Source organism: Canis aureus, chromosome 28 (genome assembly GCF_053574225.1).
Source record: "Canis aureus isolate CA01 chromosome 28, VMU_Caureus_v.1.0, whole genome shotgun sequence".
Taxonomy (NCBI): domain Eukaryota; kingdom Metazoa; phylum Chordata; class Mammalia; order Carnivora; family Canidae; genus Canis; species Canis aureus.
This window is the reverse complement of record NC_135638.1, coordinates 5436723-5461757: the sequence shown is the minus strand read 5'-3', so window position 1 is coordinate 5461757 and position 25035 is coordinate 5436723. Positions and strand designations below refer to the sequence as shown.

At 44.6% G+C, this 25035-nt stretch overlaps 1 protein-coding gene across 1 annotated transcript in view; it reads right to left on the bottom strand.

Annotated features, from left to right (window-relative positions):
• Positions 1 to 14554, bottom strand: part of PIP4P2 (phosphatidylinositol-4,5-bisphosphate 4-phosphatase 2) — a 55113-nt gene extending 40559 nt beyond the window's left edge. The window contains exon 1 of the mRNA XM_077876305.1: positions 14398 to 14554. Within this exon, the coding sequence (XP_077732431.1) occupies positions 14398 to 14503 (106 nt within the window). The 5' untranslated portion in view covers positions 14504 to 14554. The remainder of the gene's footprint in view (positions 1 to 14397) is intronic.
• Between the last annotated feature and the right edge of the window lie 10481 nt (positions 14555 to 25035).

The window sequence follows — 25035 nt, the reverse complement described above, 5'->3', positions numbered from 1 at the left end:
AAGGGCTTCCCAAAGGCTTAGGGAGCTAGAATGCTGCAGTGAAGTGTGCAAATCCATCTACTACATGGATTTGCTCATTTGCTAAGTTGGACTGCTGCTCCGGGGCAAACCTAGTTTTGTAACTGAGAAGGTGTGATATAAGCCCCGCCTCAAGCTCTGATGCCAGAGAAAGTCAAGAGGCCTTCAGCTAAAATCAGGAGAAAAGTAGCAGCCAGCCAGGCATGCTAGGGGTGTGTGTTGGGGGCGGGGGGGGGTCCCAGGAGTTAGTGAGCATTCAGTGGGTTGCAAGCACCTATTGTGTACCAGGCACAGTGCAAGATGTATATCAGGAACATCAAGGGGAAGGAGACAGGCTCCCGGGGTTAAAGAGCTGAGTTCTTACTGGCAGAAAGGCAGTGAGACGGCAAGTACAACTTGGTGTGGTAAGAGCTCTGATAAGGATGCGCACAGGGGCTTTGTGAGCACAGCAGAGGGCATCTAACTCTGACTCAGGCAGAGTGTGTGTGTCAGGGTGCGGGGTGGTGGCAGCGGGAGAGAGGAGGGTGGTGGTACAGTCATTCTAGCACACTTGAGCTCTCCTCCAATACTGCAACCTTTCTCTAAATTGTTACCATTAAATCCTTTCTCCACACAGCAGCTCTAGAAAAACAGCCAAACCTTATTGAGTGTGGCTGTAATATCAGCTTGGAACCAGTATCAGTCTACATCCCAAATGCCTCCAATATTGCTTGCAAGGGCTCCTGTGTGCCCATGGCAGGACCCAAGGCACCAGCAAACCGGGCGTTCTTATCTAACAGGCAGTCATGAGCACTGAATTCCACCCTGAGCTATTAATCTGTTGTCTTCCCCTCCCTTAGTGATCCCAGGCATTTGGGCTGTGTCAAAACACTGCCACATAATTGGAGATGCTGGCAAGAAATGCCCGATGACCTGCCAATGACCAATTCCTGGATGACAAAAGCTTCTGCTCCGGCTTCTCTACTTCTCATAAGGCAATATTTCTGCCTCATTTTAATAATGCATTTCACCTGTGGCACTAGTGCTTTCTTCAAGTATTGACGGTGAATAAGTTATGTATTCTTTATCAATTACTTTATCAATTCTTTATCAATTCTTTATCAATTACTGCGCTTATCTCTATTTCCCCCCAAAATGCAATTTTTTTCTGACATGATTTTTGTGAAATCATATTGTTTATAAGCATGGCTGCATTCATAATTTGTTATTTGCAATATTGCTTCCAAGAAGGCATGTTGTTTCAAGAAAAATAGAGACACCTACTTTCAGTACAGAAAAACAAACTGGCGCTCCCAGGGCAAAAAAAAAAAAAAAATGCACTTGCCTCGAGAAACTCCCATAGCCTAAGAAGGTAAAGAATTCCCATTCTGTCACTCTTCTAGACAGCTCATTTTCACCACATGTCTACATTTCTAAAGACTGTGCATTTCTAAAAGAAAAAGAGACACCCCTTTAAGACAACTAAGCGATAACTTACAGTTTACAAGTATTTATAAATTGGTTATAAAATGAACTCAAATATAATTGTGTCTCAAATTTGTTACAAGACATTTTAGAAAAGAGAGACTATAAGGAGGTAAAATGACCTCAATACATGGGAAAGGAAAAAGTTCAACCAGATTTGTACTTTTATTTGCTTAAACATATGAAACAGCATGGCACAAAAAGTAAGGTCCAACATAATTAGGGGCACCTGGCTGGTTCAGTTGGTAGAGCATGTCACTCTTGATCTCAGGGTTGTGAGTTCAAACCCCACTTTGGGCACAGAGATTACTTAAAATATATAAACACACAAACAAACAAATAAGGTCCGACATAATTAGATGAATGACAACATTATACTCAGTATTTTCCTATCTTAAAATATTTCACCCATTCGAAAAATGACCTAGGGATTAAAAGATTCCAGATGAAGTCAATAGTTCAGCAATTTTCGAATCTGGCACATATGCACCATAAATCTAAGCAAAATCAGACACATAGATGAAATAAAATGAACTTCTCACCACAATATTTTCTAAGCATACAATGAATGTATAAAGATATTTAGTGAATAAGTCCCTTAAATTCTAGTGCTTAGATATTTTTATCTCATGGATTAACTTTCATTTCAAAATACAGAGATTGCTAAAGAATTCCAGAAGTTAACCCAAGAGAGTAAGTTCCTCATTATAGCCAGCAGAGGGTACAGCCCTGGAGCTCCCTCCTTTGCCATGCGGGCATTTCTAACATGGAAGGACATCTGGTTATCTGCTCTGCGGGATCGCTTTGTCTTTTACTCTCCTGTTACTCGAGCTGCAAAAGCTTCACTCCCCGAGTGACTTCAAAATCCCCATCATGCCATCCTTCCTTGCTTTCATTCATTCAACTGATATTTGTTGAGTGCCTAGATGTATTAGATCATTTGCCAGGGGCTATGTAAGGGACACGGCGATGAAAGATACAGGAATCCTATCTCCTTCACTGTCTCCTTTGAGGGGCTCATATACATCATAAATGTTAAAATATAGAATGGAGGTGCATCTCCACGTGGCTCAGTTGGTTAAGCGTTCAACTCTTGATTTTGGTTCAGGTCATGATCTCAGGGTCATGGGATCAAGTCTTGCATCCGGCTCCACACTGAGCATGGAGCCTGCTTGAGATTCTCTCTCTCCCTCTCCCTTTCCCTCTACTCCCTTCACACATGCTCACTCTCTCCTCTCTCTCTCACACACTTTCTATACTCTCAAAAAAAAAACAAAAAACAAAAACAGTATACAATGGAAATATCAAGGGATACTTCCATACAATGGAAATGTGGAGAGATATTTGAGAACATATGTCTTCCAGTAATAGAGATTAGAAAGGATTCTACGAAAGAAAAAAGGCTTTGATGGATGGGTAGAATTTGAATGTTTTAGTTTCCAAAACCCCTTTCCTATTCATCTACTCATAGGAAGTAAACAGTATACCCTTACCTTGAAAACACTAGAAGTGGCTAATAAATGATACCAGTATGAGGCAACGAGTATGGTCTTAAGTAAAACCATATATGCACAGTGATGTGTTTTCCATTTCAGAACAGGAAGGATCCCTCCCATTAAATCCTTGACAGGCCGGAGTAATGGACCGAATCAAACACACTGAAATGCAAGGTGTAAGTACATGGACCTGCACAGAGATGTGGGGCAGGCTCTAAAATATGGCACTTAGGTCATCTTGTATTCGGGTATGTCTGGTAGCTTTAACAACAACTTATGTCTTAATTTAGGGCTGGTAGTAAATGCAAATACTCTTTTACTGAGCATGGCAAAGTATTCTACATAGAGAATCACCAGAATAGAATTCTGGTGATATAAATTTGAAAATACTATTTATATATAAATATAATATAAATATAAATATATATAAATATAATATAAATATACTTATAAATATAAATTCAAAAAATGGTTTTCCTATGCATTTTTGAAATACTTTTGTATTAATGGGTATAATTCATTCAGCTCAGTAGAAATCAGTGTTTTTTTGGGGAAACATCCTATGGCCTAAGATTAATAACAACTCAGGTGTTTGTGCAAGTCTTCTCACTTTAAATCTACTATCACCTCCATGTGTTGCTTTTCCTCTGGATTGTGAAATCTTAGCACTTAAATCTCCGAAACTATAAAATTTCATCTTGTCACATACCTTCCCCTAAATTCTCCCTCTGTAGAAATCACATGTTCAAATGTTGAACAATTAGAGGCTTTCGTACAAGAAGTATCCTGTTTTAAAATCCCTATTATGAGTCTACCAAGCTTAAATATCTCAACTTGACAACGTATGGGAGAAAGAAAGATTTTGTCATTACCTTTACAAACACGTGGTTTGATACAATGCCCTAACCAGTCATGTGGCACGTACAAATACATCCTACAGAAGAAAATACTGCGTGCCATTTGGGCTTCCAATGCCTAAAAGAGTCACATAATACTCCTTGATGTTCAACATATTGTCTTCCCAATTTTCAAAGGAAAATAGGAGAGGGATTTCAGTGACAGAGGGACCGTGGAAGTAAAAGAGGGAGGTAACATGACAACCACCTATAAAGTTATAGCTATATTTTCCTAGGTGTGTCCAGATCCCTCACCAAGAAAAACTGGCATAGAACAAAAAAGCAAAAAGGAACATACTAAATCATTCCTTCTCAGGTAGGAAACTGAGGCATAGCAATGTAGAATAACTATTCTAAGGTCAACAGCTAGCCACTGGCAGAGAGAACTCAAGTGGCAGGTCCCACAGGCTAAACCGTAACTGGTGGTGAGCTCATCCCTGAGACTCTAGAAGGATTTAGTTATACAGTGCTTGAGAAACTCACCTGAAGGCCACCAAGAGGAGCCATGCTTTCTATTTTTTTCGCTTTTTAAAAATTCTTGCAGAGAAAAAGAAATTCACTTTACATCAATCAGGGAAAGAAAAGAATCTAGAAAAGTGCCAAAGCAACACAAACTCCAATGTATCTCCCTACCCCCAACCCACATAGAGAAATTCTCTTAAAAGAACAGAAAATAGTAGGTAGAATGTATTTCCTCTTATGAGCTATTAAAGGAATGCCATTCCCAGTGTATGCAACATCTCTTCATCCTTATAAAAGTAAAACACACAGTAGCTGAGCTCATAGCTGGATCCAGTGTTGTCTGCTTTTCCCCCATTTGGATCCCTTCCCAGATAGTTGCTTACCGCCCTCAAAGAGAGTTATGAACATCCATCTGGCTAGCTCTCCTCTCTAACATCTGTAGTCATCCGGCTAACATCTGCATCCATCTGGCAATCTTGCAAGACTTTAACAGAATGCTCTACCCTAAAAGTTTGACATTCCTGAAAACAACATGCAGAGTCCTTGGGAATAAATGGGAAATTGAGATCATCACCTCTTGCCACAGTGAAGTGTTAGTACACGGATGATAAATACTTGGTGAGCAACATTTACTCTCCAGCCCTGATGTCCCTTCACGCTCCAGACTTGTGTGTCCAACTGCCTACTCGATACCTCCAATGAAGTGAGGGCTAAAAGTATTTCAAGCTTAATGTGTCTAAAAACAGAATATTGATTTCCACTGTCCTTCTTCCCCCTGCCCCACATACCTAACTCCTGTTCGTCTATCTTAGAAAAAAAAAAAAATTTTTTTTCCTCATTGCTGGGGTCATTTCTGGAGATTTGTGATTCCTTTCTTCCCACTGATGCAATCCATCAGCAAGTCCTGCTGTTCGAGGCTTACATATGTCCTGAATCCACGTCCCACCGTTTCCATCACTTCCACCCTGGTTCAGAGCACCATCCACATTAAGAGCCTCCCAATTAGTATCATATTTTACTAGTCTCTTCTTATTTTTCCCCAATAATCCAGTTCTCCATTCTCCACATGCCAACCAGGTTCGTTTTCCTTCTTTCTTCATATTTTTAAGAGATGGGGGCAGGGGCAGAGGGAGAGAGAGAATCTTAAGCAGGTTCTCGCCCAACACAGAGGCCGATGCAGGGCTGAGTCTCACCACCCTGAGATCATGACCGGAGCCCAAATCAAGAGCTAGATGCTTAACGGATTGAACCACCCAGGCACCCCCAGGAAGATTTTCTTAAAAACTAAGTATTTCATGTCTCTCCTATGCTCCAAACCCTCCATGCCTTCCCATTACTCTCAGAATGCAACCACATCTCTGACGGTGACCTACGCAGTGTCATCTTCCCTGGTCCAGTCCCTCAATCCCTGCTGCCACACTTCAGCTCTACCCCCCTGCCCTCTATGTTTTGAAACAGTGCGTTTTATACTTGCTGTCCCAGTTGCCTGGCACCCTCTTCCTTTGTCTTCCAGTGGTTGATTCCAGCTAATCTTCCAGGCCTCTGAGCAATTGTCATCTCTGAGGTATCTTTCCTGAAGCAATCTGAAACACTCCCCATGTGGCCAGTTACTCTCCATCCTCATGTGCTGCTTTATTTTCTTCACTCTGAAATTATAGTGCTCGATGTATGTGCCTCTAACTGGAACATAAGCTCCCAGGCATCTGGAACACTATAATAGGCATTCAAATATTTGAAAGGATGACTGACTGAATGAAATGTATTAAAGATGCTGAGCAGAGCCAGGAGGAAATGTAGGCATTATAAAATAGAATAAAAGAATCATGGAGACTGATGCTCACCAAATAATAGGAAAGGATCTTAATAGGAAACGGGCTTGCCACAGTACTGGGAAACTGGAAGCAGGTGCACTTCACCATGTTTGGGCTCTATTTTCCCTTAACGACATGGCCTCAGCGAAGCAGACTTTGATTCAAGAATCAATTTGAAAAAATCTCCTAAATGTGGCATTAGCTTCAGCAGATCACAAAATCAAGCCTCTGCAAGACCCTACTCAGCACCACGGCTGGTGCACACCCCTATCGAGGCTGTCAGGTAGCTGCTCCCAAATGTGCCACATCTGTTTCCACCCATTGCGGGAACCCGGCTTCCAGTGGGCTTCAGAATCCTTGGCAAATAAAATGAAAAGTTAATCCAATCTTACAGCGGGTTATACATGAGGTGTAAGGTCTCTGTCCGGGTAGGCATCATGTTTTCCTGCCAATCCACAGCCAACCCTAAACTTTGCAAGGACACAAGGAGTTTCCAAAATTTAATAGACTGCCCAAATGTATTCAAGAACTCTAACTTAGTGCAATGGACTGAATGTCTACGTCCTCTCAAAATTCAGGTAGACCCTCTAAACCCCAAGGTAGAGGCATTTGAAGGTGGGGCCTTTGGGAGGTTATTAGGTCAGGAGAGTGGACCCCTCATGCATGAGTTTAGTGTCATAAATAAAGGAATGAAAGAGGAAGCTCTCGTGCTCTCTTTCCACTATGTGAGGAAGATTCAAGGAGTCAGCACTCGGCCACCTGGAAGACGACAGCTCTCCAGACACGGATCTGTTGGCATTTTGATCTTGGACCTCTCAACCTCCAGAACTGGGAGAAATAAATGCTTGGTGCTTAAGCTACCCAGTGTATGGTATTCTGTGATCTCAACCTGAACTAACACTCAATAAAACTCTAGGCTAGTGCAGAACATAGTTCTAAGTGAGATGAAACTTTGCCCCACTTTAAACTAAGGCACCATTTCTAACTTTAGACTTCGCCAGGTAGCGGACAGGAGAGGATCACTAAAAATACACCTTATTTACTGGACAGTTTCTAAGTAAGAAGTACTGGAGTACGTAGTAAATAACTTACCCCTTACACCAAAAGTCAATTTATTTTCTGGTCACTGAAAAGATTCTCTCAAGCAATCTCAAATTTGCACATTTTAAAAAAGTGAAACAAAGGTGAAAAGAAAAAGGCAAGGCCTTTCTAATTATATTTCAGAGGAAACCTAAGTGTTTCAGAATAAAAGAATATTAGCCTCTTCCTGCAAGTTGTCGCTTTAAAGTGATTTTAAAATTAAAATAAATCTACATTAGAATATTGCATTAGATGGAAGTGAATAATTCTTTGATTCTTTACCAAGGATTTCAACATGAACACTATAAACGCATATAAACAACTCTCAGTGAGGTCACTAATGTGACCTTTGAACTAATGTTCAAAAGACATTTTTGAGTTCTTATCTATTCGCTCTTTCTTGCAGCTTTTGACCTGCTTGACCACTCTTTGCTTGAAATGTTCTCTTCTTTTTGATTCTGTGATATTAGAGTCTTTTGGTTTTCCTCCTACCTGCCTGGAAGCTACTCATCAGCCTTCTTGGGGGCTCGTCCCCCTCTAACTAGTTACTGAATGTTGGAGTTTCTCAAAGCTTTGTCCGAGGCTCTCTCTTCTTTTTACTTTATTCTTTCTCCCTAAGTAGTCTCATATATAGCTTCCCAAACTTCCGTACATGCCAGTACACAGAGAAAGTGACAATATTTCGATAGCTACACAGAGCGGGAGGCCTCTGGCCTAAAGGCTTCTGCTGTTCTAAGGACTGAGGAGAACCAGTATCTTAACCCATGTCCGTTCTATCTCAGCACATTGCGTGGCACAGCGGTAGGGCCTTGGGAAGCTCTGAACCAACATCCATGTTTTTAGCTGTTACCAATAGGCAAATGACACAATTTTATATTTTTCAGCCCAGGCCTCATTTCTCCACTCTACACCTAAGATGCAATTGCCCATCTATCATCTCTTCTTGGATATTTGAAACTCTTAAATGCCGCATGTCTTAAACTAAGCTCATGATCTGATGCTCTTCTGGTGTTGTCTCACTGTGGGCAATCACACCATCAGACTGTGGACACCAGAACTCTGAGAGATAGCCTTGCCACTTCCCTCTCACTCTCACAATCCACCATCAACCCATCTTTAATCTACATCCTTAATATCATCTTGTCTCTCCACTCCTACCACGACCTGAGTCCATGCTATCTTCACAGGTTATCACCTGAATCAGACAGTAGCCCCTCAAGTCATCTATTCTCATCAACTCTTGCTCCCGTCTCATTCATTCTCTAATCTAGAAATAGAGTGATTTAAAAAATAATAAAATTAGGATCCCTGGGGATCCCTGGGTGGCGCAGCGGTTTGGCACCTGCCTTTGGCTGGGGGCGCGATCCTGGAGACCCGGGATCGAATGCCACGTCGGGCTCCTTGCATGGAGCCTGCTTCTCCCTCTGCCTGTGTCTCTGCCTCTCTGTCTCTCTCTGTGTGTCTATCATGAATAAATAAATAAAATCTTTAAAAAAAAAAATTACGATCCCTGGTGGCTCAGCGGTTTAGCACCTGCCTGCAGCCCAGGGCATGATCCTGGAGTCCCGGGATCGAGTCCTACATTGGGGTCCCTTCACGGAGCCTGCTTCTCATTCTGCCTGTGTCTCTCATGAATAAAATAAAATATTTAAAAAATAAAAAATAATAAAAATAGACATTTTTTTCCAAAGAAGGCATACAGATGGCCAACACAAACATGTAAGGATGCTCAACATCACTAGTCAGAGAAATGCAAATCAAAACCACAATGAGAGGGGCCCCTGGGTGGTTCAGTGCTTGAGCATCTGCCTTTGGCTCAGGTTGTGATCTCATGGACCTGGGATCAAGTCTCACATCAGGCTCCCTGCATAGAGCCTGCTTCTCCCTCTGCCTGTGTCTCTGCCTCTCTCTGTGTGTCTCTCATGAATAAATAAATCTTAAAAAAAAAAAAAAACCACAATGAGATATCCCCTTACACCTGTCAGTAAGGCTAGTATCGAAAACACAAGAAACAAGTGTCAGTGGGTGTGGAGAAAAAGAAACCTCTGTGCATTGTTGGTGGGAATATAAATTGGCACAACCACTGTGGAAAACAAGTTATGAAGGTTTCTCAAAAAATTAAAAATAGAAATAGTATATGATCCAGTAATTCTATCCACTACTGGGTATTTACCCCCCAAAATGAAGACACAATTTCGAAAAGATATATGCACCTTTATGTTTACTGCAGCATTATTCACAATAGCTAAGATATGGAAGCAAACTAGGTGTCCATCAACATAGGAATGGATAAAGATGTGGTGTGCATACACACATGCACACACACATATACACACAATGGAATACTACTCAGCCATTAAAAAATGGTGTTGCCATTTATGGCAACACGGATGGACCAAGAGGATATTACACTAAGTAAAATAAGACAGAGAAGGACAAATACTGTATGATCTCACTTACATATGCCATCTAAAAAACAAAACAAATAGCAGAAACAGATCTATAAACGCAGAGAACAAACTGATGGTGGCCAGAGGGTGGAGAGGACGGGATAGGAGGGTGGGAAAATTGGGGACAGGGGAGTGGGAGATACAGGCTTCCAGTTACGGCATGAAGAAGTCACACGGATAAGAGGTTCAGCACAGGGAATATAGTCAATAGTACTGTAACAGTGTTGTATGGTGACAGATGGTAGCTACACATATGGTGAGCAGAGCATAACATAAATACTAATCACTGTGTTCTACACCTAAAATGAATGTAACATTGTGTGCCAAATATATTTCAGTTTAAATAATGATAATAATAAAGATCTAACTGGATCAACCCTTTGCTGAAGGCAAAATTTCTCAACACGACCAATAATACCCTGCATGGACTGAGCAATTCTTATTGTTCTGGTCATCAGTTGCTGCAGAACAAATCACCCTAAAATTTAGTGGCTTAAAACAACAGTTTAATACTACCTTTCATGATTCTGTGGATTGTTCTAGAATCTATCATGCAGCTACAGTAAGAGTTTGGCTTGGGTTGGAGTCATCTGAAGGCCCGACTGAGCTGGGCATCCAAGATGGCTTCTTCATCCACAGGTCTGAGAGCTGGTCGGCATCCTCCTTTCCGTGTAGTCTCCCCACCTGTCTAGTTAGGGATTCCTCAAAGCACGGTAGTCTCAGTGCATTCAAATTCTGACAGGACAAGTTACTTTCTTCAGGGTGCACTTTATAAGAGACCAAGGCAAAAGCTGCAACACCTCTAACGTCCTAGTTTCCAAAGTCTTTCAGCTCTCTTCTACTTTACTCCATAGGTCAAAATTGAATCACAGGGTCAGTCCAGATTCAGGGAGGGGACCCATCCAAGGACTTGAATGTCAAAAAAGCATAGCTCTTTGGAGGGAGAGGTGGGTCTTTGGAGAACATCCACCACACCCACTTCTCCATCAGTACTTCCACTCTAACCACACTGTCCTTGTTTCAGTTCCCTGCACTCACCACACTCAATCCTCCTAAAGGCTTTGTACGTACTGTTTTCTTAGTCTAGAATGTTCTTCCGATCCACCCCTTGCCAAGTTCAACTTTGAGACCTCAATCAAGTCTCAGGAATGCCTTTCCTGTCTTCTCTAGCCAGGTTAGATCTTGTTATTACATATTTTCATGGCACCAGATACATTTCTGGCATTGTCCTCATGCCCCTGCGCTGTGCACTTGTTCAAACGATTGTGTAATTTATGTCTCAATATCCCCCATTAAACTGGAAGAGGGGCCATATCTGTTCTTCCCATCCTACCACAGAGCTTGGCTAGTACTCATGTATTTATTTGCTGCATGAATGACATAAATGAACTAGGTAAATGAAACTATCTCTGTGTAATAATTCTTTTAAACTATAGTGAAGTAGATAGCCACCTTCCCAATTAAATACAGAGATAATTAGACAGCCCTAAATATAAACATTTTTCACAGAGGAAGTCTCATAAATGTAAAGTCTCATATCCCACCTATAAAATTAGCAGATAATAAAGAAATCAATAAATATAGCCAAGTTGTGTAAGCTTTGTGATATTTCTTCCAATCTTTTTTCAAATGAGCCTAAAAGTGTATTTATTTGATTTTAATTTCTATGCCTTAATAAAAGCTGACATACGTACCAAATGGAGCATTTTGACCACAAAATGGTCAAAATGGTCCAGTAGGAGAGATGATCTCCTACTCTATGCAGGAATCCAATACTGACAGCAAAGACCACTAGAGGTATTCCACTCAGAAACCCAGGTGCGCTGTTACACGGACCACACATGATTCTCATTATGCTAAAACCAAATGCGAAACACTAACTGCTTCCCACAACATTATCAATAACCTGTCTACAAATACTTGACCAATTTTCAACCTAAAATGGATTATTTCATCTTTGAGTGAGAGCTAACATTCGTGTTCTTAGACGGTGGTGACACAAATAGCAAAGGGTTCAACTGGAGAGAATAGTCATTAGCTATGGCTCTTAACTACTTAAAAAAAAAATTCTGGGTGATTACAAATGGTATCATAAACCAAAGTTCATTATCAAAAAGTACATTCTATTCCAGTCTTTTGAATCCCAACCTTTAATTCCTGTCAACTACTGAAAACATCTGGTCTAGGAACAGTTTCTTACAATACAAATAATTCAGCCCCGTGTTTATTCTTTTTTTTCATTTCGATGTGGGTTTCAAGAGGGGGCATGTTTGGTCAGTTTTGTTGACCTAGAGCCGACTCTGGCACACCATACTGCCCAATGAATCAATGAAAGAGTAAATACCACAGGTCTCCTAGAATCAGATCTGTGTATCACTCAAAACATTTATGAAGATGCTTATTTGTTATTTAAGAAAAGATATTCTGACATAAATGCCAATAACATAAAATGTCTTTACTTCTAATTTATGCTTCTTGCTTCCTAGGTACTATGCCACATGAAATTAGCATTTCTAATTAGCTAACCTGTCTTATTTACCAGTTTAAGGAAAAAAAACACAACTGTACTCTATCATAAGGCCGAAATGGCTTTTTGCTAAATCAGTTGTTAAAAACAAGACAACAGGCTCAAAATGGAGTCACTTATGCTAAGCTCCACATCACCAAATACAGCCTTAATTACACTTTTGGCCTCACCCAGAAATGGAATCTTGGAACGTCCGTCAAGAACTACCTTATTAGCACTAGTGAGGTCATCTGCCTGACAGACCACCCCCATCCCCTAAATGAAAGTGATCTTGCCACAACCCATCCACTTTTTGCCTTTTTCCCACTCCCTTCTGCCCATGGAAGGCTTTCATTTGGTACAGCTTTTTGAAACTCCTTTCTATCTGCTAGATGGGATGCTGCTAGAATCACGAATCATTAAATAAAGCCAGTAAGATCTTTAACATTTACCCCATGGCATTTTGCGTTTTAATATTTTGAATTTCTTCAGTGGCTGAACTGTGATTTGTACCTGATTGTGCAGTTAATCTGGTCTTACCAGATTAGACAAATATGTGGCAAATGATAAAGAAATCTATAAGCAGGTCCATGAGCATGAACACATTTGTGGAATAATTTAGCCACTATGACTAAAAATACAAAAACAAAGATGTAAGACAGAGGACATGAAAATCTGTCATAGGACAGTTGTTTAAATCCAAACCTTGTCTTTTAATAAACTGCAAATATTTTGCCCTAAAGGGTCACTTGGGGAAGTTGCAACATTCATTTATAAATGTTTAAACTTATCCTAGACCGACCCGATTTTGATTTTTTATTAATATCAAATTTGTGCATTAAAGGAAATTCCTCCAGCTGGTGTCCTCTGATACACCTTTAATACAAACATGACTTGGGGTTTTTCCTGTAGATAAGTCTCTGTCCCATTTTGCACCTTATTTCTCAACTGATTGATCACACTCCATTATTCACAGCAAAACATCTTTTTCCTTTGTCCTGCTTCTTGTAAGGTGTTGACTAAGACCTAGATTGTTCCTCTTCAAGTTGGGGACAATGTTACCATTAAGTGGAAATTTTAAATACTAAACAAGTCCAACTTGCTCTACAACTGCTCCAATTCCAGACTTGAACTTACAAGAAGTTGTGTTACAAGAAACATGATCTGCCTACGTTTTCGAAAGCACTAACATTTTGTCTCCTTGGGATTTCTGAAACTCCTCTCATATTCGGCTGGAAAGGGAGAGATGCACTTAAGCTACATTTGCAAGTGCCATATTTGGCCATTCTTTTCATAACTCTAAGTGGTTTTCAAGTCTTGCCTTCCCTTTTCAATAAATCGTGACTCCACCTTCTTTCTACTATAGAAAGCCACTAAAAGGCTTAGAACAAAGATAGATCTTTTAATAGTTTGCTAAACACCCCCCCACACACACACACACACACTCACACACACACGTATACACTTCTTTCTTCAGATCCCACTGCTAATCAAATCTTTTTTGATTCCATCTTGAGAAGTGAAATAAATAGAAATGCGTGCAGGGTTAGCCGGGGTTACTTTCAGAAGTAAGTTCATTTCAACCTCACCCAGATGCATCAGAAATATCCCATCTTCCTTCCTATGCTTCCTCATCGGCCAGCAAGGCTAACGCACACTCCTTACAAAGGGGAGTAATAAGGAAAGGCAGGAATTTCAGGCATATTAGGAATATCGATTACCGCTATTCCTCTTGGTAAGACAATTCCCTGACTGAACAGAGCCCGGGGGGGGGGGGGGGGCGAGGGCAGGCTCTGCACATTTTTCAAGCTAAGCCCTTTCAAGGGCAGATCCCAAGGTGAGCAGTGCTAGGGGCTTCTCAGCAGGGAAGGCTGAATGGCCGCGAAGGCTGTGCACCTCCTCCAGCGGCGCCGGGGGCTGCGCCGGGGCGATTCCTGTCACGCCCGGCCCGCGGGCAAGAAGTGCTGAAACACGCACTCGCACTCGCACACGCACACGCACACGCACAGCCGCCGTGAGAAGGGCGCGGGGCACGCGCCCGCACCCCGCCCTCCCTCCTGGGGGCTGCGCTCAAGGACCCGGGCCCGCGCCAGGCGCAGTCTGCAGCCCCCGCTCCCGGGCCCGCCGACCCGCCCGCCGCGCCCCAGCTGCAGCGCCCCGGGGCCTGCCTCCTTGGCCGCGGCGCAGCGAGCGGGAGGCCCGCGCCCGCCTCACCTCTGGGGCTGCTCTCCTGCAGGTACGGCGGGGCCGTGGGGGTGACGGTTCCCGGCGGCGATGCTGACAGCAGAGGCGAGCGCTCGTCCACCCCGTCCGCAGCCATGACTGCCGCAGCGGCGGCGGGGCCGCGGGGAGGCTGGGCCGCGGGGGGAGGAGCGGGAGGGGGGCGGGGAGGAGGGGGAGGAGGCGGGGGAGGAGGAGGAGCGGGAGGCTGGGCCGCGGGGGGAGGAGCGGGAGGGGGGCGGGGAGGAGGGGGAGGAGGCGGGGGAGGAGGAGGAGCGGGAGGCGGGGCCGCGGGGGGAGGAGCGGGAGGGGGACGGGGAGGGGGAGGAGGCGGGGGAGGAGGAGGAGCGGGAGGCGGGGCCGCTGGGGGAGGAGCGGGAGGGGGGCGGGGAGGAGGGGGAGGAGGCGGGGGAGGAGGAGGAGCAGGAGGCGGGGCCGCGGGGAGGCTGGGCCGCGGGGGGAGGAGCGGGAGGGGGACGGGGAGGGGGAGGAGGCGGGGGAGGAGGAGGAGCGGGAGGCGGGGCCGCTGGGGGAGGAGCGGGAGGGGGGCGGGGAGGAGGGGGAGGAGGCGGGGGAGGAGGAGGAGCGGGAGGCGGGGCCGCGGGGGGAGGAGCGGGAGGGGGGCGGGGAGGAGGGGGAGGACGCGGGGGAGGAGGAGGAGCGGGAGGCGGGGCCGCGGGGGGAGGAGCGGGAGGAGGCGGGGGAGGAGGAGGAGCATGAGGCGGGGCCGCGGGGGGAGGAGCGGGAGGGGGACGAGGAGAGGGGGAGGAGGAGGAGCAGGAGGCGGGGCCGCGGGGAGGGCGGGGAGGAGGCTGGGCCGGAGGGAGCAGGAGGCTGGGCCGCGGGGAGGATGGGCCGCGGGGGGAGGAGCGGGAGGGGGACGGGGAGGAGGCGGAGAAGGAGGCTGGGCCGCGGGAGGAGGAGGAGGAGGAGGAGGAGGCTGGGCCGCGGGGAGGGCGTGGAGGGGGCTGGGCTGGGGAGGAGGAGGAGGAGGCTGGGCCGCGGGGAGGGCGTGGAGGGGGCTGGGCCGGGGAGGAGGAGGAGGAGGCTGGGCAGCGGGGAGGGCGGGGAGGAGGCGGGGCCGGAGGGAGCAGGAGGCTGGGCCGCGGGGAGGCTGGGCCGCGGGGGGAGGCGCGGGAGGGGGACGGGGAGGAGGCGGAGCAGGAGGCTGGGCCGCGGGAGGAGGAGGAGGAGGAGGAGGAGGAGGCTGGGCCGCGGGGAGGGCGTGGAGGGGGCTGGGCTGGGGAGGAGGAGGAGGAGGAGGCTGGGCCGCGGGGAGGGCGGGGAGGAGGCGGGGCTGGAGGAAGGAGGCTGGGCGGGGGAGGAGGAGGAGGCTGGGCCATAGGGAGGAGGCTGGGCCGGGGAGAAGGAGGAGGCTGGGCCGGGGGAAGGAGGCTGGGCCGGGGAGGAGGAGGAGGCTGGGCCGGGGAGGGCGGGGAGGAGGCTGGGCCGGGGAGGAGGAGGAGGCTGAGCCACGGGGAGGGCGGGGAGGAGGCGGGGCCGGGGGAAGGAGGCTGGGCCGGGGAGGAGGAGGAGGCTGAGCCGCGGGGAGGGCGGGGAGGAGGCGGGGCCGGGGGAAGGAGGCTGGGCCGCGGGGAGGGCGGGGAGGAGGCGGGGTTGGGGAGGAAGAGGAGGAGGAGGAGGAGGCTGGGCCGCGGGGAGGGCGGGGAGGAGGCGTGGCCGGAGGGAGGAGGCTGGGCCCGAGGGAGGAGGCTGGGCCAGGTTGGTGGGGGGCGGGGGGAGGCCGGGCCTGCGGCTCCCGCGGAGGTGCTGCTGCTGCTGCTGCTGCTGGTGCGGCCGCCGCCTCCGGGAGGGCCCCACCCCGGCCGTGTCCCAAGGCAGGAGGCGGGGGGAGGGGCGGAGCCGGGAGCACAGTAGGGCTGCGGAGGAAGGGCGGGAGGGCCCAGGGCAAGGGGTTGCAACCCTTTTCGTTTCCTTAGCAGGAGCAGGGGAGAGGGGCGGAGAGCAGCGGGAAGGGGGTGAGAGGAAAGGCCTGTGACTTGATTACCGAGGAACTGCGGCCAACACAGACCTCAGGTTTAGCTCTTGGACGAGGGGGACGAGGGGGACGAGGGGTGCTGTGCTGCGCAGCGTCGCAGCGGTTACCCACGAAAGCTTAGTCCTTAGTCCTTAGGCTGTCAGTTCCTGCTTGGGGGCTGCTGCTTTTGCTAGAAAATCACTTTGCAACAGCTGTTGTCTGAGAGGAAATACAGCTCTGCAAGAGCGGTGCTGGGCCGCGCTTGTCCTTGTTTTCTAGTAGCAGCACCTTGTAGAAACGATGCAGACGGTGTTGGCTTTTACAAGTTTAATTTGACAAAATACGTTGCCCTTTTAGTTTGGTTTTTGGACTGCGTTGTCCCTGACACCTCATACAATAATGAAGTTTGTGAAAATATTCATGAAAATGTTTTGAGCCAGTCGTAGTTACCGGCGTGCTTTCGTGTTTATCATGGTCTTACTTTGGTGGTTTGCTAAAATGATTTAGAAGTAAAAAGTTTTGAATATGCCTGGCAAAAATGCAATCAGGAAACAGCGAAGGTCTCAAAAGATCATTTTTTTCTGCAGTGGTTCTTTGCGTCATTCAACAAACATGTATTCTGTGCTTACTGGGCACGCGAAGATGAATACATAGAGCAATGCTCTTGATGCTCCAGATGTCTGGTGGAGCACAGTCAGAAGCAAGCAAAAAACGAGGCTGGCAGTCCCAGCTGCAGATTATAAAGGGTCATGAAGAAAGCTGACTTCAGACATTTGAAACTACTTCTCATATTACATTAAGAAGGGTCTTCATTTTCCTCTCTGAAGATACTCTTTCTCAAAAAACCCCATTTAGACATCAGCTGGAAATCCTAAGGGAAAAAAAAAATCAAAGAATAATGTTTTCTATTATGCAGCATCTTCTGGGGGTCAGTAGTATCAGGAACACCACCATATAAGGATCCCCATATGATATAATCCAAGGGCATTTGTAGAGCCCCAGAAACCTGAAAAGTGAGAGGTCAAGATGTAGCACTGCCTGCAAAAATAAACAGTTTACAAAACGAGTAGCAGGGTTTTGTTTTGTTTTGTTTTGTTTTGTTTTTTTTCACGATTGCAGCCTGCAAGTTATTGGGTTAAAGAAACTTAACTAATCAACAAAATCCTATGACTGTGGTGTCCTGTCCTGTCACCTATCACACTATTTTAACAGCGTTTTTACATTTCCCTTATCCACCCACCTACCCTTTATTCCCAACTGATTTTGTGAGTCAGCAATGCCTCGCTCATTAAGAAGCACCGGATAAAGATTTGCCAAATAAACAAGCAGAAGTGTGTATGAGGAAATCCTACCCAGTACCAGAATCTACTACAGCACATAGTTAGCAGGAAAAACACTGAGCATCTCTTGAGTTTTTTTGGTAAAGATGACGGTTTTGCCATCTGACCAGTGTTTTTATTGTTACAGTGTCTCTCTGCAACCAGGGTTTCTTTATTGCCCAGGTATAAAGGCTTTTTTTCTTTCTTTCTTCTTTATATGGCTCCCCTATCCATTCCAGAGCTCATTAGAGGATGACACAGCTAGTGGAAATTATTCACACTATGAAAGGTTGAGGGTATACTGAGATTGTATTTGCAGCAATGTGAAGTTTTGTGAAAAGGAAAACCTTTTATTAGGTATCACTTCATTCTGGTTTAAAAATGATACTATAGTTTATGGTTACTCAATAAACATTAAATAATACTCCTCAATCCAAGGCATTTTATGATTATGATACTTTTCCATCTCAGGACATGAGGTAAGGATGTGTCTTTTGGAATAACAGGACAATATAGATAATGTGTGAGCTAGAAAAGCTATTACCTTACTACGTACATGACCTACTTAAGCTACAATACTAGTTATCTACTACTGAGTCATACCACAACCCAGTGGTTTTAAGACAACATGATTTGTTATTTTTTGTGATTCTATAGGTTAGCTGTGTGGTTATCCTATTGGTCTTGCCTGGGCTTATATCCAGGCAGCTGCATTCAGCTAACCTCATTGGTTAGGGGCTCGCTCAGCTGGAACAGCTTGAAAAGGGGAGGAGGGGGGAGGGGAGAGCCTTGTCTCTCTCTCTCTCTCTCTCTCTCTCTCTCTCTCTCTCTCTCTCCACCTAGTCTTTCACTCCTGGTTTCTTTGCATGCCTGGTAGTCTCAGAGAAGCATTTGAAGAGGGTGAGAGAGTGATTGTGGAAGCTCTGGTAACTTTTCAGATCTAGGCTTTGGTCTCAAGCAATTTCATTTCCACCGTATTCTTGTATCTCCTTCAGCCTGCCTCCTGCTTCCTGAGCAAAGAAAGTTAGAAGCTCAGGGGCCTCTTTCCATGGTCAACCTCCATAGTGAAAATCTGTCATTGTAAAAGATTGAGGAACTTCCTCATTTCCACGTTAAAAGCCACCCTAAACAGCATGCCTCTGAACTTCATCTCAATGTTGGATTTGGAGACTCCCAGTCGTGAACTCTCTTTTTTTTTTTTTTTTTTTTTTTTTTAAGATTTATTTATTTGTGCGGGGAGGGGCACACAATGGAGAAGGAGAGAGAGAATCCACTGAGGATGGAGCTCAAGGCAGGGCTTAATCCTAGGACTCTGAGGTCACGACCTGACATGACCTTAACAGACTGAGCCACCCAGGAGCCCCATTCATGGACTATTCTTTTGTGCACAATAAGCTCTAAATACTATTTTACTGATCTGGTCTTAACTTTTATTGTCTCTGGATTTTGACAGAACTATAAAATAATACATTTATGCGATTTAAGATGCTGAGCTTGTTAAATTTTTTATGGCAGCAATAGGAAATGCCACCTCCCATCAAAGCCAGCTAAAAGAAGATAATTGTTACTGTCTATATTATACAAGGAAATCACATTAGTGAGATCAACAAGTTCATCAGGTACATGTACTACCTTCCAAGGTACCACAGGCAACAGTTACTTAGCTCACCTCTGTCTAGTCTCCAGGAGCAATTTCCTCCCTGCTTTCCTAGCTTGCACCAACTGTCTCCTCTCTACCCCTTCCAGCATTCACTTGCTGCCTGGCCCTGAACACTGTCATGTGTTTGGGTTTTGTTAGAACAGTACTAACTTCTGCTACACTCATCTCTTGCTTTGTACTTTAAGTACCATTTTATGTTGGGTTAGTCTATTACTCTGTATTCCTGGTCCCACTTTCTCTGCTTTATTTATTGCTTTGGAAGGATCCACCATTCTGAAACTTGGGGATTAAAATAACAGGATTATTTTTCAGGAAGATGCATTTGGCCGGCGGTTCAGCTGTAGACTGAGCTCAGCTGAGGAAGCTAGGTTGGCTGAACCTCTCCCTCCAAACTCACTTCCACTCTGGGCTTCTTTATTGCACAGCAGTCTCAGAATAGCACTCCCCAGAGAGCAAAGGCAGATGCTGCCAAGGCCTCATGAGCCCCAAGTTTTGGAACAGGTACAAGGTTAGTTCTACCACTTTCTATTGGTCAGAGCAAGTCAAGAGGCCAGCCCGCATTCACGTCTTGATGGAAAGTGGTGGTGGTATGACGTTCGGAGGGGCATGAATACAGGGAGGTGTGACTCACTGGAGTCATTATATAACGATCTATCACAGCTAAAACAATATGTGATGTAAGAAAAGCATTGAGAAAGACAAAGGAGAGTTCTTCAAGAAACGCCATGCTTTGGGGAAGAAGTTCAAACTGAAATTTTAAAGTCCTAAGAGGTATATTTTACGAACATCTATGTGATGTAGATTATGTTCATATTAAAGACTTATTGTAAGGGCTATAACTGCTTATCTCAGTGCATATCAGATTGTTACCCCAACTCTGTCACCTTGATCTCTTGGTCTTTCCTCTGTGCTGGGGTAGCCCATGCTTGGAAATCAATTGTATTTGAATATAATTCTACATAATTTGAATTCACTACCTCTAAGTGGTGACCTTGGTTAAGGTAGCCTAACTTCTCTATACCTCATTTGTCTAATTAGTCTGTAGGACAAAGAAAATAATACCTACCTTGTGGGGGTACTTATGATAGTTAAAAGAGAAAATGTATGGAATATAACTATCAGTGCCTGACAGCTGTAAGTGTAAGCTTTTTTTTTTTTTTTTTTAACTACTCTCCTTTTTTAACTCTATTAGAAGGGAAACCAGGGGATAAGCATCGCTGAACTAAGCTAAAAGTACAATGGTCTAGAATATATATATATATATATATTAGCCATTGGCTATATATGGCTCATAAAGTTTCCCAGGTCTTTTGGAATGCCTATTAAAAACCTCTGAGGAACTCCATGAAGTCCAAGAAAACAGGGATTTATTAGAGTTAGATTTCATATATATTACACATTCATAATGAATACCCCTTATTTATTGCATGCCTTGGGAAGGCAGGAAGCTGGTTGTTAGGTGAGGGAAGCTTGAAGGATGGGTACTCGGCTTCACCCAGACTAAAGAGCTTTACCTTCAGCTCCAAGGGTTTTTTGTTTACTTCTCCAGCAGACAAAGTTATAACTCTGAAAGCACAAGGCCATGTTATGGAATTGAAAAAGGTGCAAAAGTTGGCAAAAACAATTGAGGAGGATTGCAGGCTTGACTGCAGTCACAGAAGAGTTTGTTTTCAATTAATTAGCCCTGGATTGCCTGTCACTATCTCAGTTTCATCAGCAAAATGAGGGACAGCTATCTTACATCTCATTGGATCCCATAAGTGTAAATAAAGTATGACACAAGCTCTGTAAGCACCCTCCAAAAGAGAAGAGTGAAATGCAATGCTCGGTAGAGGATATTTGACCCAAACTTGGGCAGAACTTTCCCTGTTGGCTCAAAACTGATAGCCAGGGTCCAAAGCTCAGGACAAAGAAAGAATAGGTACTTCACACATGCTAAATCAGCAGAACTGGTCCCTCAATAACCCTCAATAACTACCCCTAATCCATAGAAGCCACAGGAGGAGAAAAATGGGAATTATTGGAGTCATATATTGTTAGCCTAGTAAATTCTGCTGCCCTTTTCTAAAAAGTCAAGTGAGAAGGGATCTAAGGTAATTACTTGCAAAATCTGGGCATACCTGCATGAAAGGAAAAGCAGTGCCTCATTTTCCAGTTGTATATCAAATCAGAACACAGCCTAGTTGATCTTCCTAAGGTCTATATGAACAGGAAAAAAATAACTGGCAAATGATGGCAGGACAAACAGAAAGGCTTATGCTGTAGCTCAGCTATCACCTCTGCTTTGATGAGAACATGAGTTTCTGGTAGGCCAACTGAGCACCACCTAACTAGCTGGGCTTGTGCCATCATGCTGGCACCAACACAAAAAGTAATTATAGGGCAAAAAAAAAAAAAAAAGAATTCAATTGAAAAAGAATTGAAAAAAGAATTGAAAAAGAATTGAATTGGAAGAATTGAAACAGGACATGGTGGACTGGGATGGTCCCTAAAGAACTGACATTGTAGGGTCGCCCACTGGCTCAGTCAATGGAGTTTGAAACTCTTGGGGTTGTGAGTTCAAGCCCCAGGTTGGGTACAGAAATTACTTTAAAAATAAAGTCAAGGAGAAGGAGAAGGAATTCACGTTTGTGCCTCCTCTGTGAATCTAATAGCTGAATCCCTGCCGTGGAGAGACTGTTGTCACCAGCTAGTGCCAGGCAACCCAAGGAAGACTACAACCATGACCGCTTGAATCCCTCTGACTCCTCCCTGTGTCCACTCCCTGGAAAAGGAAGGAAGGACCTAAAGCCCAAAGGTAAAGTACATTCTTTCCCCCAAGGTAGAAGAATGAGAGAAAAGTAAAGAGAAGCCCATATCACACACACACACACACCCTTTTCAGGTCCTTCAAACCACAATGCTAATCGATGACAGAAAAAAAAAAGGAAATCTTTTATTTGAATATGAAATTGGAGTTATAGACTGAATGGATTTTTTAATCACTGAAATTGACCAAAAAATTATAAAATTTACCCAAGAACTTATAAGATATCTGCTATAGGAGGCAAGGAGGAGGGATTTAAAATGGAGATTAGGGGCAGCATTTGTAGGAAACTATAACTATTTCTTAATTTGTACTTCACTGAGTTAAGTTTGTTTAATAACTTGGATGGATGGATGGATGGATGGATGGATGGATGGATGGATGGATATAGATAAGGAAATAGATAGGACTGCTGCCCCAAATAGAAGCTTTTGATGATTAAGACATTTTTGCCTAAGAAATACGAGTATCTGGTATTAAACGCTGGGCTACCAAGATGAGATGGGGCATTTAAGAGGTAATTAAGGTTAAATACGGTCATAACAATGGGGGCCCCAATCCAGTAGGGTTGATGTGTGTAAGAAAACACACCAGAGAGCTTGCACTCACTCGCATATGCTTGCTCTCACCCTCTCTTTTCGATGAATCTGCACTGAGGAAAGCCCAGCTGAGGACACAGTGAGGAGGAGGCCATCTGCAGGTTGGAAAGAGAATCCTCATCAGAAACTGAGCCCTGTTGGACCTTGATCTTGGGCTTCCATCTTTCAGAACAGTGAGAAAATAAATTTCTGCTGTTGAAACCAAGCAGTCTTTGGCATTTTCTTATGGCCACTCCAGCAGACTATTACAATCTGCAAGGAATAAGATTGCTTTTAAAAAATCTTTTCAGCCCTCAGAGACACCCATGTTCACAGAAAAGCCTATTTGAGACCAGAGAAGCCGTTGATAAAGGTAAAATCATTTTATGATGAAAAACTTCCTATTCCTATGGCTTCAGAAACCAGTTGGGTAAGAATAATAACTGTTATCTCTTTAGAAATTGGTATTCACAGAATTTCCTCCTATGAAATACAAAACCACATTCAGGCTTTATTTTAGGCACGTTTAGGCTTTTGATTCTCTTATTTGACGGTCCGACCCTTCACTGCATCATCCCACTTTATGTAACGAGTCCTCTATTTTTTGATATTTCAGAACTTTTGCAGTATTTTATTCATTCATTCAGCAAATATGTATTGAATGCCTTTTATGTGTCAGGCACTGTTTTATGGGTTACAGAACCCCCGATCTCATAACAACAGAGGACAGGGAACACTTAGTTGAAAGACGATATATCATTCATCAGAGGGTGATAAATGTTATGGTGAGAAATCAAGCAGCGTAAGGGGAAATAGGAGAGAGAGGGGGAGAGGGCGCGTTGCCTTTTTGCATGGATGAGCTAGGTGGGCTTCACTGATGTCTGAGCAGAGATGTGGACAGTGAACAGCAAGGTCCTGAGGAGGGAACACACTTGGCATGTGTGAGAGCAGTGGGGGGCTTGTGCAGCCTGAGCAAAGTGAGCTGGGGAGTGGGGGTGAGGTGGGGGCATAGAAGATGAGATCAGAGAAATTTGCCATCCGCTTGGGTAGGGCAGATCATGGGCAGCCAGTTTGGCTTTCCCTCTGAGATGAGAAAACTTTGGAGCTCTTGGAGGCCTAGGGTAGAGGAAGGACTTGATAGGACATAGGTTTTAAAAGGATCACGATGGCTACTTGTGTCAAAATTGGACTATAGGTAAGAAAGACAGAAGGGGTGAAGGTGGAAAGAGCGTCAGATTATGGATATACCGTGAAGGTCAATCTAACGTGATTTCCTGATGGATTTCGTGCAGTGTATGAAAGAGAGAAGTAGAGGATGGGGATGCCTGTGTCTGGCTTCCATTCAGGTCATGATCTCAGGGACTTGGGATTGAGCCCTGCCTCGGGCTCCCCACTGAGTGGGGAGCCTGCTTCTCCCCCCTGCTTGTGCTCTCTCTCTTTCTCAAATAAAAAAAAAAAAAACTTAAAAAAAAAAGAAGGTCAAGGATGACTTCAGACAGTCTCTGAACACTTTTCTGATATGTATTCTTAATAAATTATTTTGAATGGAAAGGCTAGGTCAGAGACTATGCCCAGGTAAAAATCTTGGGGTGTGTACTGTCAGTTGCCCCCTAGAACTTGATCATCATTTTACTCCCACTTCTGGTGACTGGCACTCTCCGTTTCTTAGCAGCTTAGGAAAATAACATGGACTATTATTTTCAATATTGATAATTTAATATGAAAAGTAGGTTTTTTGGTAACTTCCTTAACTTTATCCTTAATGATTCTGAATATTACTGAATATTTTTATCAGTCCTTGGTATTGGCCATCTTTCCCCTGGTGGGGGGGGGGTTCATCTTTTTTTATTGCCACTTCAAATTTTCATTCATGTTGAATTTAAAATTTTCTTGATTGATAAAACCCATTCCCTTTTCCTCCTGAAAACCCAGCTAAGTTACATTTCCCAGCCATCCTTGCACTTGAGGGTAGTTATATGTCCAAATTCTGGTCCATGGAAGTTGGTAGAAGTGACACAGACTCCTTTGAGCCTGGCCCGTAAAAACCTCCCTTGTGGGATCCTCTCCTCCCTCCTTGCTATGCTCCTTTCCTCTCTAAGATAGATGGCAGGAAATGAGCCCCAAGGAGACCGTGGGAGTCACATGTTGAAAACGGTACAAGGAGGAAGGATCTTGAGACACTATATCACTTACTTACAGGAGAGCTGCCCACCAAGAACTTGGGTTTTGAAGTGCTTTGTGTGAAAGAAATCTGCTTTATTGTGTCACACCCCTGAAATTTCAGAGTTTAT